Below are 18481 nucleotides of genomic sequence, written 5' to 3'. Positions count from 1 at the left end.
ACATATATATAGGAGGTAGACAGATTTGGAGAATAACCGAGAATAAACACTTGAGATTTAAGAGACTTTTTTGAACGTTTCTTTATTGCTTAAAGAATAGAAACAATCAGCTCTTTGCACAGTGTCTCTCAAATACAACCCCTTTAGAAAACACTCCATACTTACCCAAACTTTGCATTCCATTATTGTATTTTATTACACTCAATGCGGATGCTGGATACTGTTAATATTTGTATGTATTTATTTGATTTTTGTCATAAATAATTTATGGGCTTAAGAATTTACAACTAATTATTTGCTTACTGTTGAAACTATTTCTCATTTCTCGTATGTATGTATGTGTGTGTGTTTTTTTTTCTTCAATCAAATATTTAACAATTATAGCACGTTCAGGGAAACTACGAATACATATTACATATACACGAATCGGATATATTATGGTAAGGTATATTTATAAGACAGTTTGAAAAGGCAACACATAAATTGCACTAGAAATTTCCATAAAAAAAAAAAAAAAAATATTCAATTTACATGCCGAATTTTTACAGAGCAGGAGGGGGAAGGGGGGTTGGGAAAGGGGGGGGGGGGTGGGGGAAGGGAAAGAGCAGGCCCGAACACAGGAGGATGGGATGGAATGGCCAATTAAACACCCATTTGCTCGATTTTGTTGCTACGTTCCCATTAGCTACCACAAATACTCGCACAATACATATTTTATTTATTAATTAATTTTAATAAATTCACGCTTTGATTGCAATTATCAATTCGACCTTTGACACCTCCTCCGCTACTCCATGGCCTGGCCCACGCTCTGCTGCGGCGACTGGGCCGGGGACAAACTGCGGGGCGTTGCTGCCGCCGCCTCTCCTCCATGTCCCCCAGAGCCAGCAGCACTTCTCTGTTGCTGCTGTTGTTGCTGTTGCTGTTGTTGCTGCTGTTGCTGCTGCTGCTGCTGCTGCTGGTTCTGGGCCTGGCTGAGCAGCTCCTTGTTCAAGCGATAGCTGCTCATGACATTGGCACAGCTTTGATGAAAATAGAAGTTGCGACCGCGCAGGAACGCATCCGTATTGAGATCCTTTATGCCTGTCTTGAAAGATATAGGAGAGAAAAAGGGTGGCAAGATATAGAAATAATCGCTGGCTATGTGCTTAGAGTAGATGTGTGTGTGTGTGCATCATCGTGGGGGGAGTAGAGTGGAGTGGAGTGGAGTAGAAAGACAGTTAAAGACCACAAAAGATGGCAAGGGATATCTATCTATCTATCGTATCGTGCTGGACTGGGGACTAAAAAGTGAAACTGAAGCAAACTGAGAAATTACCTTACAAATGAAACATTTGTTTTCATCGTCCGGTTTTAAATCCGAACTAATTCCCACCTTTGTGTCCAATTGCGTTAATCCCGGCACTCCCATCGATGACAGCTGCGACAGGCTGTTCTCCATGCTCTCCACATATTTTGAGTTTGGATTGTTGTTGTTGTTGTTGCTATTGCTGCTGTTGTTGTTGTTGTTGTTGTGGGAAATATCCATGGGTCCGGGATCGGTGCTGGTAACCTGCGGCTCCGACCGGGGACGCTCTTCGATGGGCGAGATGTTCTCCAGAGATCTGCACGGGAGTAGAGGTTTTAGACACGCCCGTGTCATCGATAATTATCGATATGCTGCTCACCTGCTGCTCCCCACATTCTGCTCCTCCTGCCGTCGCTGCTGCTGCATTTTGTTGTAATTCATTTTCGCGTTCGTCATCTTCATGGCGGTGTTGTTGTCATCATCATCCACAATCACATCCTCATCGCTGTCGTTCTGGCACGATGCCGTGTCCATCATTAGCTCCTTGTTGTTGTTGTTGTTGCTGCCGCCACCGCCACCGCCACCGCCGCTGCTGCTGTTGTTGTCATTGACGCCCACGCCGCAGGAGTCGGCATTGTAGTAGTGGTGATGTGTGGTGGATGACAGCTCGCTGACGTTTTTCACTGAAAGACCCACAAACGGAATGGAGGTAGAGGTAAAGGTAGAGGCAGAGGCAGAGGCAGAGGTGTAATTATTAGCATAGCCCTTGGAGCTGGTAGCTGGGAGACCCACCACTGATATGTGCCTGAGGCGGCTCGCCCGTCGGCCAACTGCTGCTGCTGCTGCTGGCTGTTGTCACATTGGTGCTCACATCCTGCTCGTCGGCGTGCACGTCCTTCTGGTTCATGACGCAGGCGGTGCGGTACAGAATCCCGTCCAGCTTGCCCGGCTGGGCATTGCTGTTGTGCATGCTGGTGGGGACGCCGGCCGAGGCCAGGGCCGACCCGGGGCCAGCCAGCTCCGAGCCCGAGTCGGGCACGTCATCGGTGCAGCTCTCCACATCCACCGTTTCGATCTCCTCCTGCGACTTGGCATCGTCCTCGGGCATCTTGCCCGTTTCCAGGGCATACTTTCGCTTGCAGATCGGACAGCTGCTACAGTAGAGACTCTCCATCATGTACATCTCGCCGTACTTGCGCTTGCGCACTTTGAGTCTCAGGCGGTTCTGGCGATTGTTACGTATCCGCTGGAATGTCTGCACACACAAAGGACCAAAGGAGAGCTCTTAGTTCTGGAAGCGTGTAAGGACTCGTTTAAGGAGAAGGCACCTACCTCCCAGCGGTTGTGACTGGTGCGTATGGCGTTCTCTTGGGCCGGACAGGGAGGGGCAAACATATAGGTCGCCTGCAGATTGGCCCGCTCGAAGCCCGCACTCAGCTTGTAGAGCCGGTCCAGCTCCGTGAGGAAGTGCGTGTGCCACTCCTCCGGGCTCAGCTTGAGGCCGCACACCGGACACATGTCGGGTATGGCCCCCCCGGCCGCCGCCGCCTGCAGTCCGCTGACCAGACTCAGGCCGCCCGGCACCGCCCGCAGACCGGCCATGCTCAGGCTGGCCAGCGCCGCATGATGAGCCGCATGGTGGTGGGACAACGGATGCGGATGGGCCATGTGGTGGTGTGTCGTTGCCACCGATCCCGGCGGCGCCCCCACATGGTGGCCGTGATGGGGATGCGAGTGCTGATGCTGGTGCTGGTGCTGGTGCGGATGCGAGTGCGTAAGCGAGTGCGTGTGATGCAGATGGGGCGAGGCGGCCAGATGTGTGGCCATCGAGACGGCCACACTGCTGGTGGGCGTGCTGATGGCCGAATTGCTGGTCGAGCAGGATGAGGACGAGGATGAGCTGGATGCCGATGCTGATGCCGAGGCCGAGGCCGAGGAGGTGGCCATTGCCGGGTGTCCGCCTCCCTTCCCCACATTATGCAGATCTGTGAACGAATCGGACACTAAATTTTAGACATGCCCGCAATCATCAATCAACTGCAAGGCAATAAAAAATTGGAAAAATTCCAACCCCCCTTCCAATCCGAGTCCCACATTGATTTCCATTCTGCTGCCGCATGGGTGGGTGGGAGTCCTGCCTGTCCCATAAATTTCTCAGGCATTTTCTAATTGCCTCCTGCCCCTGCCCCCGCCCTGCCCCCGCCCCGCTCTGTGCTGTTCTGCACATTTTTAACAGAGGAACAAAAATTAATTGGAGCTCGTAATTTTGTGGAGGGAATCAGCGCCAGAAACAGGACAAGCAAACACACACAACTCTCGGCCGCAGATTCCTCATGTCAGACACACGTCCCCACGTATTTCGGGAGCCACACGGCACAAAAAGAAAAACCACCGTCAACCACAATAAATACAAACTGTTTGCTGGCCCAAAAACCCCAGCCCCACCTCCACCCCCCACCAAACAAAATCCCGCTCTCCTTCTGCACGTGACTGTTCGGTTGGCAATTAAAATAATATTACAATAAAATATATCGCAATATGGTGGAGAGCAGAGGTCAGGACCAGGCCCACTACAATTGCTGTATTTTATATTTATATTCCTCTAAAATATGTCGGTTAACCGCCACCAAACAGAAACATTCAGCGGTCAATGGCGGATGGAAATGGTCCATGGATATAGAGAAGGAGAGCGAGAGATCCATCCGAGTCGTGACTCTGGTTCAAATTAGCTTAGATGTGGCTTGTGGATTGTGGAGGTGTTTCGGCTTTCAGTTTCGCCCTGGAATCGTACAACTATTTTCAAAGACGAAACGGAGGATAGCTAGAAGTTTGAAGAACCTTCTTTCGAATCGAATTTAGAGCCCGGAACACCCCGAAACACAACTAAATTAAATTCGAGCTCAAAGGCTGGAGTCCCCTTCTAATATGGTATGCAAAGCTTCAACTCTGACTGGACTGACTTCTCCGGCAAGTTATTATAATATTAGTTATCAATGACCAACCCCGCCCCCCCTTACAACCCCCTCGCAGTGTCACGTGCTCGGCGACGACCAAAAAGGGGGCGTTCCCATATATCGTTATATGAAATATGAGTTTCGTTCCTCTGGTTTTTGGTGCTTTTTCGGGTGGCGGGTGGCTGGGGATGCCCATTAATATTACCGAAATTAATATGAAAATTCCAAGTGTGCATTCAATATAATACATCATCGGGGCAACAAAAACAACAAGAGTCCCAGGGATATACTTGTAATAATAATAATTCTCGTCATAACAATAGCAAACAATGCAATCAAAGCGATTTGCAACACTTGCGCATCCTTTGAGCGAGGAAAAAAAAACAACAACGCGTTCTACGAGTGGAGTCCCGCAATAAATGAGCAAACATTATGGTATCGAAAAAGGATGGCGGGATGGCAGGATGGCGGGATGGCGGGATGGCAGGATGGTGGTGGCTTCCTTGTAATTGCCTCTAGAAGAGTTGCAACAATGTCGAGGATAAGTAATTAGCCCTGGAAACGGAGAGGAGGTAACGTCCGTCGTCTTCGTGTGCCGAGCACGAGCAGGAGCACGAGCCCGAGCCCTGGCTCCTGCCAAAAGGATGCGGTTTGACTTTGTAGTCAAGTGGCTTGTGTCCTGGTGTCCTTGTGTCCCCCTGTGTGCCTGTGTCCTGGGGGGGTTGATGTTACATTTCAATAAGGCCAACTCCAGTCAAGTCGCGTACTCGTTGTGCCATTTAAAACACTTTGGCCACACGCACACCCTGCCCCCTGCCCCTGCTAACCCTTTTCTCTGTCGAATGCCCTTTTGACTTTTGCCGCATGTCGCATCCCCCCCACAGGAACGGAGCACAGGAGGCACAGGACGAGGTGCACGGAACGGAACTCAGGGCCAGGGCTCGACTGCCGGCTGTTTACCTTTAGTTAGTTTTCACCCATTGATAGATGCTCGGAGATGCCTTCATATCAGTTTCAGCTAATTAAAAGTGTATTATTTATCCAAATTAATTTATGGGCTAAGCCCATTCAGGTCTAAGCCAAAAGTTAAACAACACCGACAATCCACATGTAGAGCGGCTTTCTGTTCTGGTTACGGTGCTCTGCTGTGCTCTTCTCTGGTGTGGGCTGAGGCCGGAAAAACTGGTTTTCCGGCTTAAGTTGAAAGGCAAATAATGGCCAAAATAAACAGTTGTCTGTGTCGTATGTGTGTGTTGGACAGGGGTGTTGCCGCCCAAAAGGGGCCTGTGGATATGGGGAAATGGCTTCTAGAATTTGGGAAACACATATGTCGGCTATCGGTTAATATTTGTCAGGGATTCCAGTGTAATCTATGTATAATCGCTTTGTTCCTGTATTGCAGGTCGACCCACAAGTCTGGCGAAGCCTTCTTCGTAGGCCAAATAGTACCTGTGACACGATTGCAGGTCCTTCACCATGGAGTCTGTGCGACGTCTCTCGTTATCTAGCACTTATGAGCGAGTCTTTCAATGATCAGCGAGTTCCGCTATAGAATAGGCAAATGACAAGAATAACGGCCAGCAGAAGATCATACACTGAGAGCCATCTCGAAGTCAGTTCATGCCTCGTAATTCGTTAAGTTTTCGCACTCGCAAGCTGAAATGTCTTCGAGTATATTCTCCGATTCACTCGGCATTATCCCAAAGCCCTTCACCTCTAGTCGTATGCCCCTTTTTCAGCTGCGCCCCTGTGCCAGGCGCTCATCTATCCCCATCCCTTAGATGTGTTTGGTTAATTTCCATTCCGTATTTCCGTATTTATCATTTTCATATGCTGCCGCTTAATTTGTATCATAAGGCGCTTAACTCGAACAGCTTTGCCGAGCCCCAGGACCAATTAGCAACGCATTTGAGCCAGATTTGCTTAGCCCATATTCGGGAAGAGTCCGAAGCCCGACTTTAAAGCAGGAAAGCATCCCCCAGGTAAATGGTAAATATGCGAAATTGATTTAGAATGTCTGGGGGACGTAAAAAACTAATAAAAAAGAAAGTAGAGTGAAGTGGAGTGCGTTCTGGGAGTGGGTTCTGCGTCCTGTCTGGGGACTGGGGTATGGCCTTACGCCTGCCAGTCAAAGTTAACCCACTGAAGCGTTAAAATTGCTCAGGAAAAGTAAAATTGAAACAAATACGAGTACGAGTACGAGTACGCGTACGCCCAGTGAGATTTTTATCAGGAAAATTGGGAAAAAAAGGAAAAAGGCAACACAACTTTCTACGCCCAATTTTGAGAAATTTTTTGCCATGCAAATTTTTGTTTGGCTCAGATGTAAATTTGCTAAATAAATAAGGGAATCGCAATCGGAATGGAAATGGAAATGAAAGTGGAGATAGGCAGCAGCCAACCCTACTTACGTCTCAAATCCCTGGGATCCTGAGAATTATTACTGCGCGGACTTTCACCCTTTTCAACGGCATCGTAATCCTGTGATCCCTCCATGGATTCATGGGATGTGCATGTGGGACTGGCCGAATCCGTGCGAAATGATTCGCTGCCATTGAACAGATTCTGCTGGAGAGAGCGAGAGAAATCGAAATCCCATTATGACAAGTGTCAATCTTTCAACGATTATCAGCTCATCGGATCTGCTGTGCCACCACCCCCCGTCTCCGACCCCACTCACCTGATCCAACGATATGCCAATGTATTTGGGGGGCGAGAAGGCCGACGGCAGCGAGAAGTTCGACAGCACCGACGGCTTGCCCAGCGGCGATCTGTCGCTGGCGAAGTAGCTCGCGGGACCCCCGCCGGCGGCTGCCGCGGCCGCGGCGGCCCCGTTGGCCACCAGCATTCCATGGTTGAGGGTCTGCAGCAGGTGCGGATGGAAGTAGTTGCCGACTAGTGACATGTTGTGTAGATCTTTGGCGTCAGGTAACTGAAAGGGGAAAAACTGGAGAGTATCAGTATGATGGGGTTTGCTCCGAAACACTTTTGGAGTAACACTGAAACGGAATCGTTAAGGCCAACGCATGCGACCTGTTCCCCCTAATTTAAGCACTACATTTGCTAGATCTACTCTAAATAGGGGAATATTCACGCTAAAATTCATTTCCCACAAGATTTCCCGGGAAAGTGTAAAAAAAAAATAATAAACTTTTAAAATAAATATATTTTCTACAAATTTAATATTTCTTGTATTTACTTCAAAGTGTTTTATATTTAAATTAAATACTTTTATTTATGGAAAAAAATTGGTTTAAATATATTTCATATTTAAAATAAATGTATTTTCTACAAATTTAAATTTTATATTTAAATGAAATACTTTTATTTATTTATTTACATAATTGATTTTAATATACGGGCTGGCCCGTAGTAGCCGTCGCTATGAATTCTCAAACTTACATTTACTGTGAAATTATTTAAAATATTTAGTTATAACTCCAAAAAGTTGCTATTGGAAATTTCTAAGCGGTGGGAGCAAAACAAGCCTTTGTTCAGAATAAGAATAAAAATAGTCGTAATATTTCTTTCAACCGAAAATTTAGAAGCTTATAATAGAATGGTGCTCTATTCAAGGCAACGGGACGTGTGGAAATATCCCACAGAGCAGGGCAAAAATGCAAAATTCTCGTCATAGAGGATATAAGGAAATTATGCTGATTTGGGGAAGGAACAGAAACCAAATTTGAGCCGTACGAACCTTAAAAATGTAATTTAAAATTAGCTTAGGATGAAAGTTTACAAAAAAAAACGTATCCACAGTCCCCATTGAGTGGCAACAAAAAATGACACAGGAAAGAAGATTTTTGATCTTGACACAAAATAGAAATTACAGATCGGAAAATTATCACAAAATGACAAGTTTTGAAAAAAAAACATGGTCAATATTCTAGCTAATCAGAAAGCAAAATAGAGGTAAAAAAATACGATATCTTTTAGGGTTTTGGTTTTATGGTTCAAAAGCATCTCCTTTCCGCTCTATCCATCTGAATTTTAATGTAAATTCATTGGACTTTGGGTTATATGGGGGGCTTAATGCTGGAAGGCCTAAAAATCATGAGTTGGAGGAGAAATTCGCAATAAGGTCGGCTCCCAATCGACTATTACAAAAAGAATAAAATTGTTCAACTAAAAAAAGCCTAAAAGATACTCCAGTTTTTGATTTATTCGAAAAGCTATGTACAGGCCAGCATGTAAATATATTTCCTACAATTTCAATACATTATATTTATTTAAAAGTGTTATAGATAGGTAGATTATGTATGGAGCGTATTAAAACTCCGCCTGAACACATTTGAATGTGAATTTTATTTAAAAACAGAATATTTAGTTTAACTATAGTTCTGTGAGTGAAACAACTATTAAAATCTATGTAAAATATTTAGCTTATCCATTCTATCAACAGACCTTTTGTAGCCACAAATAAGGAATCTAAGCTCGAACAAAATCAAGATCCGCATTTTCGCGGCGGCTCCCCTAATTGCTGTGTTCCGACACGTACCCCAAGTGCCCCACCAAGCGGGAGTTTTGACGGGCTAAGTGAGCGTTAAATTTAAGCGTTAAATATGCGCATTACTTGAGTCTAGGCCATGGAACCGCACAACAAATTATGGTGGCTACATGACTTGGCGCTAAAATTAGCCAATTACGGCATCACCTTCCTTCCCAGAGAGAGAGAGAGAGAGCCCGGATGCTGCCAGGCAACATATGGAGCGGGGCGTATGGAAAAGTGCAAGAAATCATTGCAAAACCTAATCGAATTCCACAGAATCAGGACACCCTTGAGTGTGGCGTGTTCTTGGGGTATTTGCATGGATAGAAATTATGCAGGGGAAGGAGAAATGAAGGAGAAATGTTTAATTTACGACAAATAAATGTTAAATTGAGAGATTTTCGAATTACGATATCGAGTCTCGTCGCATAAACTGTGTCACTCTGGCACTCGATGTGTGCCAGGCATGGGGGGAGGGGGTGGGGGGCTGTACGTTCCAATGGGGTGTAAAATAACGAGAAAAACCCACCCACACACGCATAAAGACTTTTGCAAATGATATGGGTAAACCGGGGAGGGGGGCAGGGCTGGGTGGCTGGGGGGAGTTTTCCAACTCCCGATAACCGACGGAAACGTAAAGCGCTCATAACAAATTGAGGCTGACGAGTGTTAAGCGGCGGCTTGGGACAGACAGACAAGATACGAGTATAACATAAGCGACGACATGTGTGACAAGTATTAACCCAGCCACCCATCCAACCCATACCACCCATACCACCCTCCTATCCTCATTTCTATTTGCAGTAACCCCTCCCTGGATATGTTTTCTGGGCAAAAATTTACATACAAATTTGTCTGGCAAGGAAAGTTTTTTTTCTGCTTTTTTTTTGGCATAAAGTGTGAGAAAATGATATCAAAAATGTTCGAGTGGAGTTGGAAGTTGTTGGTTTATTTATGGATGATCTAATTTAGGGATATTACGGACAGTAAATGGGGTTTAAAGATTGGAATAACCAACCGACAGCAATCTTTAGACTCTTTTGCTTGGGTTGAATCATCTCCAGGCATTGGACAATCTAGGCTAATCAATCGCATCAATTAAACTGGAAAATCCCTCCTTCGACAGTTGCTTAATCCGTGGGCAGTGGCCCTTGGCCATTGGTTAATCACCCGCCTGTGCGTTGTCCTGTCCCAGCCAGGCCCAAATCAGAGCCAATAAATTAGGGCTTATCAACGGAAATTAGCACCTCAATTTGGGGGCTAGCCGTTGCAGCATATGTTGCCATATCAGCTCCATCATCATCATCATCCTCCTCGTCCTCGTCCTGCCGTGCAGCGTAATGCTGGTAATGTTGCAAGTCAGACGGAATGGAATGGAAGGGGATGTGGCATACAACCGCATGAGTTGCACTTTGTCTAAGTCTGCAGTTTGGTCAACAGCTGGCCCCGCCGCAGGGGATAACGATGGCAATGGGGATGGGCATCGGGCATCGGGCCCCAAAACAGAAGTGGTCAACCACTTGGCTGTGCACTCTCTGGCGGGGAACCGTCACATCACGAGTTTTTAATGCATTACGTGTTGAAGAGTGTTTTCGGCGAGGACTCGGCCTCGGCCTCGGCGCTTATTGATTTATGCCTGTTAATCAGTGTTAAGCCAAGGACAAACCAGAGCAGGTGCTGTAACCACCCTCCAGCCTCCAGGGTGCTACCCTCGTTGTTGTTTGCTTTTCTATTAGAGGGCCGTCGGACGGGTGCGGGTGCGGGGGGTGATTTGTTATCCCAAAATAAAACATTCCTGCTCTTGTCTGAGATTTGCATAAATTCGTTCTGTGTTTGTTCTTTTTAACACTTGAATTATTGCCTCTCTCCCTCCCCCTCTCCCTGTGCCTCTCCTGCCACTGGAGATGTATCTGTATCTGTATCCGTATCCGTATCTGTGTTTATTCTGTTAAGTTGCAACTCTCAGCTGCAGCTAGAGCTCTGGAAGAGCAGCAACAATAACAGCTTAATTACAACAACACGATAACGAGTGGCAAATAGCAATTGTCTACATACAATTGCCAATTTCGCTTAACTTGGCCATAAACAACAACAAAACGACAGCCCCGGCGGAGAAGTCAACACACAAAACCGAACCGAACCGAACCGAACCAATCGCAACAACTTGGGGCCTCCTCTCCACACACCACAAATAAATCTCAATTTGTGGCACTAACACGCGGAGTAAACTGCGGGCAGCAGCAGCAGCCGCAGCAGCAGCAGCCGCAGCAGCAGCAGCAGAAGGGAACACTAAAAACGTTTAGCAATTGGCAATTTTCTCAAACCAAATGTTTATGGGGCGAGAGTCCGAGAGAGTCAGTCGGTCTCCTCAACCTGTTCGACTGTCCGACTGTCCGACTGTTTGCTCGAGTGCTTTGCGGTCCAGTGAAGAGGAATCCCAAAAGGAGATACCATTTTTTGATAGCATAAGTTGAGGGGTCTTTGAAGTCAAGTCAAAAGGTGGAAGGAAGTATTTTCTCGATTGAGTATTCGGTAAGTTTTCCATGTAATATTATTCCCATTTCTTGGTCTTCCATCTTGTTCCTTAGTGTTTCTTTATCCTGCAAACCAGCAATCTACTGCTAGCGGGTATCTTCCATCTTTAGTGGCTCTTGTTGTCCGTTCACACCATATGTTTTACCTCCATTGTGGCATGGTCCCGGTCCCGCCCTTCTTGTATCTCTCCGTTCGGAGGCATACCTTAAGCCGACTATCAGTGACCATTTGTGCACATGATACTGGGGCACTCTTCATGAGTACTTCTTGTTATACGCCTCGATGCCTTTGCATGCCTCGACTCCACGTGTAGTTCCCGTCTTGATAAATTGCTATAAATTAAATTAAGCTCGCTCACACACACACACACAGAGCTCACCTCCACATCCACATCCACATACTTTGTGGTAATAAGTGTGCAGAAAAAAAGGAATTATTTTTCATATGTTGTCCCCGCCTCAGAGACTCATAATTTCTCTCCCACCCTAAGAGAGACCAGGGTGCCAGGGTGCCTGACCATTTTTTCTGGTTCTTTTTCGACAGGAGGGGGCTCAGTCGTCAGTCGTCTACCTTTTGTTGGTGTGGTTACAAAATTGTTATGATGTTGTCCCACCCAGACACCCAGTCGTGGAACGGGAGTACCAGTACCAGTGGCAGTGGCAGTGGCAGTGGCAGGGAGACATTAAACCATTTGACATTGCATTTAATATGCCTGCTTGGGTTGTTTTTATTAATTTTTATTGTTTGGGTTATGCTTGGCTATAAATGGTTACATAAATAATGCTAGATAAGCGATATAGAGAGAGAGAGAGAGGGAGCTATTTTGCAAGACTTTTCCGAAGGGCCAAAGTTTGTATAGGGTGGCTCCCCAAAGATATGGGAAAACCATGAGCGATTGAGTTCTTTATATGGAAAGCTCTCCAATCAAAAGAGAAACGAATCACATGGAATGGCACTGCTTTCACTTTACTTCTCTTGTATTCCATAAAACTCTATTTGCCCCTTTTCTAGGTACAGCTTCGATCCCAGAATGCAGAGAACAGAACCCAACTCGCATCTAGAGGACGAGGACATATTGTTGTCATGTTTAACATATCTTAACGCTACTCAATGCTATGCACTGGCAGAGATATAATTTCAATTCCGATTCCATCTCCATCTCCAGCTCCAGCTCCTCCAATTCCGAATAACCAGTTTCGCCAGAAGTTAGTTATTCCAAGTACGTTGGACTGGCTGCCTGCCTGCAGTCGGAACATCATCAGCGTTCGAGTTCTTCATCATTTGTAGCATCAGCGTCAAGATCATTGCTCATGTTTACAATGATGACAGGCAGAGGAGCAGCAGAAGCAGCAGAAACAACCGAAGCCCCAACCAAATCGAATGTGGAATGGTAGTAGCTGCTGCTGGTCTGTGGGATCCGGGGGCTACGTGGCTGCCATCAGGCCCGGTTCAGGCCGAGGTTCGGTATTGAAGCTATCATAAATCTGTTCGTCGCAAAAATCTACACACAATGGGGCGTTTGCAAACGCATTCGTTGATCGGAATGCGACGACGAACTCTCTGAATCTGCCTCTCTCTTGACTGACTTCTTGGCTGCGGCGGCAGGGGGAATGGGAATGCGATCGTGACACGACTCAGGAACACGATCAAACCAATTATTGGATAGTTTTACCAAAAACACACACAACTATGGAAAACGTCTCCTTCAGCCATACTTTCTCTATGATTCGCTCTTAATTTATGATCTCTCGCTCACGCTGTCATCTCTAGGAGTGGAAGTTCACGTGTTCGTTCAGTGCGAATTGACTGGCGGCGGGGATCGGGACTGGTGGCGTGACACGGTCCCCAATTACCGACAGAAACCCATACTTTCTCTTTCTCTTTGATCCTCTCCTAATTTATGATCTCTCGCTCACGCTGCCATCGCTAGGCGATACTTTTCTCAACTGGAAGTTCACTTGGAAGTTCTGGTTCGTTTTGTTGTTTTACAATGCGCATTGTTTTGCCTTTGCGGGGCCTTAGCGGTGTGCTGATTTATAGCATCTTTCGGCATTTCGGCTACTGGCCCCCAGGTTTATGATTTGTCATAAATATGTCCCCACCACCGCCGGTCCCTGCCCTTCCTTGGCATCAGCATCAGCACCGAACCTGATCCTGATCCCGATCCCGATTCCGATTCCCATTCCGATTCTGATCAGTGTGTCGAATCCCTGCATTGCAATGCATTGGGCGGGGAGGGGAGGGGAGGCGGATTGGGATGCGATTGGGTTTTACTTACTCGCGATGGAAACGGACGTTGTCCACGTAGAGCCTCATGCAAACCGGAAGCGGCCTCTGATAGAACAACAAGCGCTTGAGATGGCAAATGGCTGCTGCCAAATGCGTTGCTTTCCATCTGCCAATTGTTTTTTGTTTTTGTTTTTGTTTTGGTTTTGTTTTTCTCTTATTTTGTTGTCGCTTCTTGCTGTTAACTTTTGATTTCAACTAATTTGGCACACAAATAAAAATACTTTCACTTTCTCTTCTTTATTGGCACATGCAAAATTTAGAAAAAAAAAATTGTTTCGAATATCATTTGAAACTGTTTTCGCGCGGCGTCGGTAAATTAACGATACGGTAACGGATGGATCAGCTGACTCGGTCTCTTTCTCTTTCTCGTTCTCGCTCTCGACACAGGCATGCACCCGCACGTTCCCGTTGCAAAAATCCAACTGAGGCGCTGCTTTCGAATCCAGTTGGATTTTTCGTCGCTGGCTTCTCCTTCGCCGCTGCGCAGTCGGCGCTAGAGGAGCGCAACGGCTGCGATGCTCCGATTGGCCGGCGGCCACAACCGGTTTGCGTGCCCTATAGACGTCCCGCTCTGGCGCAGGGCAGGGGCATACACACACCACACCGGTCGCTGGCTTTTACATTATGTTCTCACCTCTTTTGCTGGTTGCTGGCTGCTGGTTGCTGGCTCGAGTTTGTTTTTCCTGCTGCTGCATTATTATTCCAAAATGGTTGCATGTTTGTCTGTTTTTATCTCTGCCATTGTACGCCTGTTTGTCTGCCAGCACCTGGTGCCCTGGGATGGGGATCTGGGACGGACCGGACCCCGGCACCACGGGACTGGTACTTCTACTTCTACTGCTACTGCTACTTCTACTGGGGACTTCCCTTTGGCTCCCCTCCCATCTTCTGGCTCCTCTCCGCTCCTCTCCTCGCCGCTCTGCTCAACTTCTGACATTTTGTGTAAATAAACCGTATGGGAAACATTTTTTTTTTACTTTTGGCTTTGGTATTTTGTTGCCTGCCTTGTTGGTCGGACACTGTCCTGGACGGGAATGGGTATGGAACTGGACGGGACTGGACTGGCCCGGCCTGGCCTGGACTGGGCAAAGTATCTTGGAAGTCTGTCTTTCTTTCTTTTTTTTGCTGCCGCTTCTGGTTGGTTTTTTGTTTGCCGGACACTTAATATAGCACATTACCGTGGTATTTATTGGGCACACTAGTGCGAAATTATTTAGGACATACGCAGAGAAAACAAATTCCGAAAATTGGGGTCTTTTATGTTCCAAAAATATGTGACAATACGAAATTCTCTGCTGTCCTGTGAATAAATCCCATTATTCCTATAAAAAAAATGTTGAATCATCTTTTTCTTTACCGATCCCATCATCAATAGAAGAGTCGATATAGTCATGTCTGTCCGTCCGCCCAGTGTTTACAGTGTTTTTACAGACTCCTGTGATATTCCACTGAATCAAGTTTGTTTCCAAACTTTGTTACGCCCCTTTCCGCCCCCACCAGGGACGATCTGTGGCATTCACAATTTTGAAGATATGAAAAAAACCGAAATATTCTATATTCTAGATTGCAGAATCTGAGTTTGATCCGATCATTATTATAGCTACCCCTTTCACGTGCTTACTCATTCTATCTCGCTTTCTCACACGCTCTTCCTCGTGCAGTGTGCGCCCCTGGCGGAAGCAAGTGGGATAGGAACACAGCTGGTGTTGATTTGAGAAGAGAGAGAGAGACAGATGTAGCGGATTAACACAGTTGCGGAAAAAGGGAAATAGATGAAGTATTCTACAATACTGGTCGAATAGGTATCCCCAATAAACCGATATGAAAGAGATCGCGGAGAGATCCCTCTTTTCATGCAACAATCCATTACCAACAAATGGATTCGTCCCTTTTATGAAAAGGGAAAGTGAGAGGATGCGACCACTTCCGGTGCTTACGTCTAACTAGGTATAAAATATATTGTATAGGCTATGTAAATCATAAGCTCACATACTCTATATATATGTAAATATATGCTGAATGCGTTTAAGGTACACATGTAGAGCCGCCGCCCTTGCCGCGGTTAACAACGTTCCCTCTTGTTTTTACAGAATTCAAACACCTTATGAATTCAGAATATATTTCATTATATTTCTGTGATGTACCTATAGAGATGCTCTATAGATTGATATCTCTTAAGAGACATTTTCAAAGTTCTTGAGCTAAACACTTCCTGAAATCTTGATATATTTTCCAAACTTTCAGTGTTTTTCCCACTGTAAACTTTTCTTCAAAGGGATATATATTTGTGAATCATGTGAAAGTCGTATTCCAAGTTCTGCTCCTTCTCTTTTAAGCTTCAAAGTTTTGGTTCTCTGAAGGAACTAGAAATTAGAGAATCCTGCGAATAGGGTCGTATTTTTCGCACCTTTCAAGGCCTGCTCCCCACTGTAAACTGTTTGTGGCAACTGCCTACAAACTGAAATAGTTGTGTCACACAATATTACCAAAGCAACAACTGCAATTACAACAACGAATGCGACATGGACGGCAACAACCACTATGTGTACACCGTACAGTGGACACTATAAAAACCTTAACCCGTCTGCGTTCATCTTTTTTTTTGTGCGGCTCGAGGTATCTTCTCCCTTTTGGCCTCGTTGTGATTTCCACTGTGTCGGACTAACTAAATAAAGTATTTTCCTTGCAATTTACTGGAGAAGATGGAATGGAGGAGCACTGCAGCAGTACAGCACTACAGCAGTACAGCACCACAGAACAACAGGAGCAAGGAAGAAGAAATTTTGTGTAGAAAAAGCGGTGCAGACCTTTTCTGACATGTTTATGGGGACCTGTCCGTCAAAAGGAGGCAGTTGACACCACTTCATCGCCCGCACCGGCCCACAGGATCCCATGCCTTTAATTGGTGGCCAGTAAATTTTCTCTTCGCCATGTTTGGAGGCCTCAGAGATCGCCTCGAGAAGGATTTCTTCTAATTTTTTGCTCATTAAATTTACATTTTAAGCATTCCTCTAAAGCAGAGAGAGAAAGGGAGAGGTTTGCACTTTATAATTTCCAGCAGCCTGCCCTCGGTCTGGTTTATTACCCACCCATCAGCGAGGGAGGGAGAGGCCCACATGGTGGTGCAGACAGAGTGTGGGGAAGAGAGTGAGAGTGAGACACAGATAGGAGATTGGATAGGAAATACTGGATACTTCGTCGGGCGCATGCGCCGACGTTGGCGGTAGCCTACATTATGTGTCTATGCCGACTCGGAGTCAGCTCCGACTCCGCGACTCCCAGTCCGGGTCCGAGTCCGAGTCCGAGTCCCAGTACATAGAACGTAGAGGCTCCCAGGCAGAGGTAACTAAGTCTTCCTTCGACTGGCGACTGGTGACTGCCAACTGGCGACTGCCGACTGGCGACTGGCGACTGGCAGCGACTGCCATGTACAGGACTTGTACTGCATTTCGGGTTGGCAGTAGATTTTTCATTTTATTTATGTGCTGATTGCCATTCTGCCTCTGCCTCTGGCTCTGCCACTGCCACTGCCCCATGCTCCTGCCCCATGCTCCTGCCCCATGCTCCTGCCCCATGCTCCGTCTCTGGCTCTGCCCTTGCACCATTTTCCTGCTCATCTCTTTGTCAGTTTGTCAGCTTCTCAGCTACAAAATTAAATACTTGTCTCTGATCTGTCGTTTTTTTTTTCTTGCTCTGTTCTACTGTGGGGCGTGTGGGTGTGGCTCTCGCTCTTTATATAGCCAAGTGTCGTCTGTCTTGGCCCTCTGCTCCTCCTCGCACACATACATATGTACGTCTTGGCGCTGACAACTAATTTATGTAGTGGCCAGATAGCAGCTGCTACAACTTTAGCCTCTCACAGTTCTTTAATAATCTTTCGTGTTTTTTTTTTTTTATTTTTTATTTCATTTTTTTTCTCCCATTTTCGCAAACAATTTCTTATAATTTAGTATGCCCAAGTGACGTGTGGTGCGGTACAGTCCTCTAAGTGTGTTCTGTGGGTGCCTACCATATAAATTTGATGATGGACAGAAAATTAGATATTAATTGGTGGACATTTTGATGACTTGTTTGTTGATTTTGAAATGTTTACTTGTCATATTTTCATATGGGCAGAGGAATTTCGCAGTAATAACAAGTTAGGAGATGCTTTTAGCAGAAACGAAAGGGTAAAGTGGGTATATCAATGGTGTATTACACTGTGCGACAAATGTTGGGTTGTAGGTCTGAGTCCCCATGCTTAGAATTTTCAATATACCCCCAAAATCTTTTCTAAATATTCGAAAACCACGATTTTGTGTTAGATTTTGTACTCGTAAAGTTACAATGGCTATACCTGAAGATATATCGAATTCTGATCGAATGAACAATCATTTCCCTTGCCCTAAGATGATATTTTAGGTGGAAATATCTTAAGGAAGGCGTAACAATAATTAATTTTCAATTTTTGGAGTATTTTTTAGGATTTCTGTCTAAATTGTACACATTTATATTGCTCTTCCAATATTTACCAATCAAGAACATATATTATCGACTGCCTGCATTAATCCTCTGCTGAACCCCGTGCGGAACTATCTTCCTCCCCAGTCCATGCACCTGCTCCACAGGAATATCCCCTCGACGGATCGGGCAACGCCTCCGAATTAATTGAAACCGCATTACAAGTGCCAAACCCAAAAAACCCATACCGTTCGGCTGTCAGATCTGCCACGACCAATCCCTCGAATGCAGAATAAAACCGACTCCCAAAAAATACAAAAAAAACACCACAGATGCGACTACTATAAAAAAAAGGAAGTGCGAACAGGGGAGGGATGGAGGAGGGTTTAGGAGGTCGTCGATCCAGCAATCCCCCACAAATCCCAGACAAATGTGCAAGCGAAAGAAAATAAAAATTCGGCAATACTCCCCCCGCTCCCTGCT

General features: G+C 45.9%; 1 protein-coding gene across 9 annotated transcripts; it reads right to left on the bottom strand.

The window, feature by feature from the left end:
- Window positions 1-573: 573 nt before the first annotated feature.
- tey (teyrha-meyrha) lies at window positions 574-13991 on the bottom strand. 9 transcript variants are annotated; one of them, XM_015188560.2, is made up of 8 exons: window positions 13548-13991; window positions 6923-7189; window positions 6654-6810; window positions 2621-3273; window positions 2081-2543; window positions 1668-1971; window positions 1319-1604; window positions 574-1087 (listed from the first exon to the last, which is right to left on the bottom strand). In XM_015188560.2, the coding sequence occupies exons 1-8, from the start codon at window positions 13662-13664 to the stop codon at window positions 788-790; spliced, it is 2547 nt and encodes an 848-aa protein (XP_015044046.2). In that variant the 5' UTR covers window positions 13665-13991; the 3' UTR covers window positions 574-787. The 9 variants fall into 9 exon arrangements, with proteins under 9 accessions (XP_015044046.2, XP_015044048.2, XP_015044047.2 ...); XM_015188562.2 differs by having other exon boundaries at window positions 1376-1604; XM_015188561.2 differs by having other exon boundaries at window positions 6654-6807.
- Between the last annotated feature and the right edge of the window lie 4490 nt (window positions 13992-18481).

The sequence above is a fragment of the Drosophila pseudoobscura genome, chromosome X (assembly GCF_009870125.1).
Source record: "Drosophila pseudoobscura strain MV-25-SWS-2005 chromosome X, UCI_Dpse_MV25, whole genome shotgun sequence".
NCBI classification, from domain to species: domain Eukaryota; kingdom Metazoa; phylum Arthropoda; class Insecta; order Diptera; family Drosophilidae; genus Drosophila; species Drosophila pseudoobscura.
The sequence above is the reverse complement of the archived record's forward strand: the minus strand, read 5'-3'. Positions and strand labels throughout refer to the sequence as shown.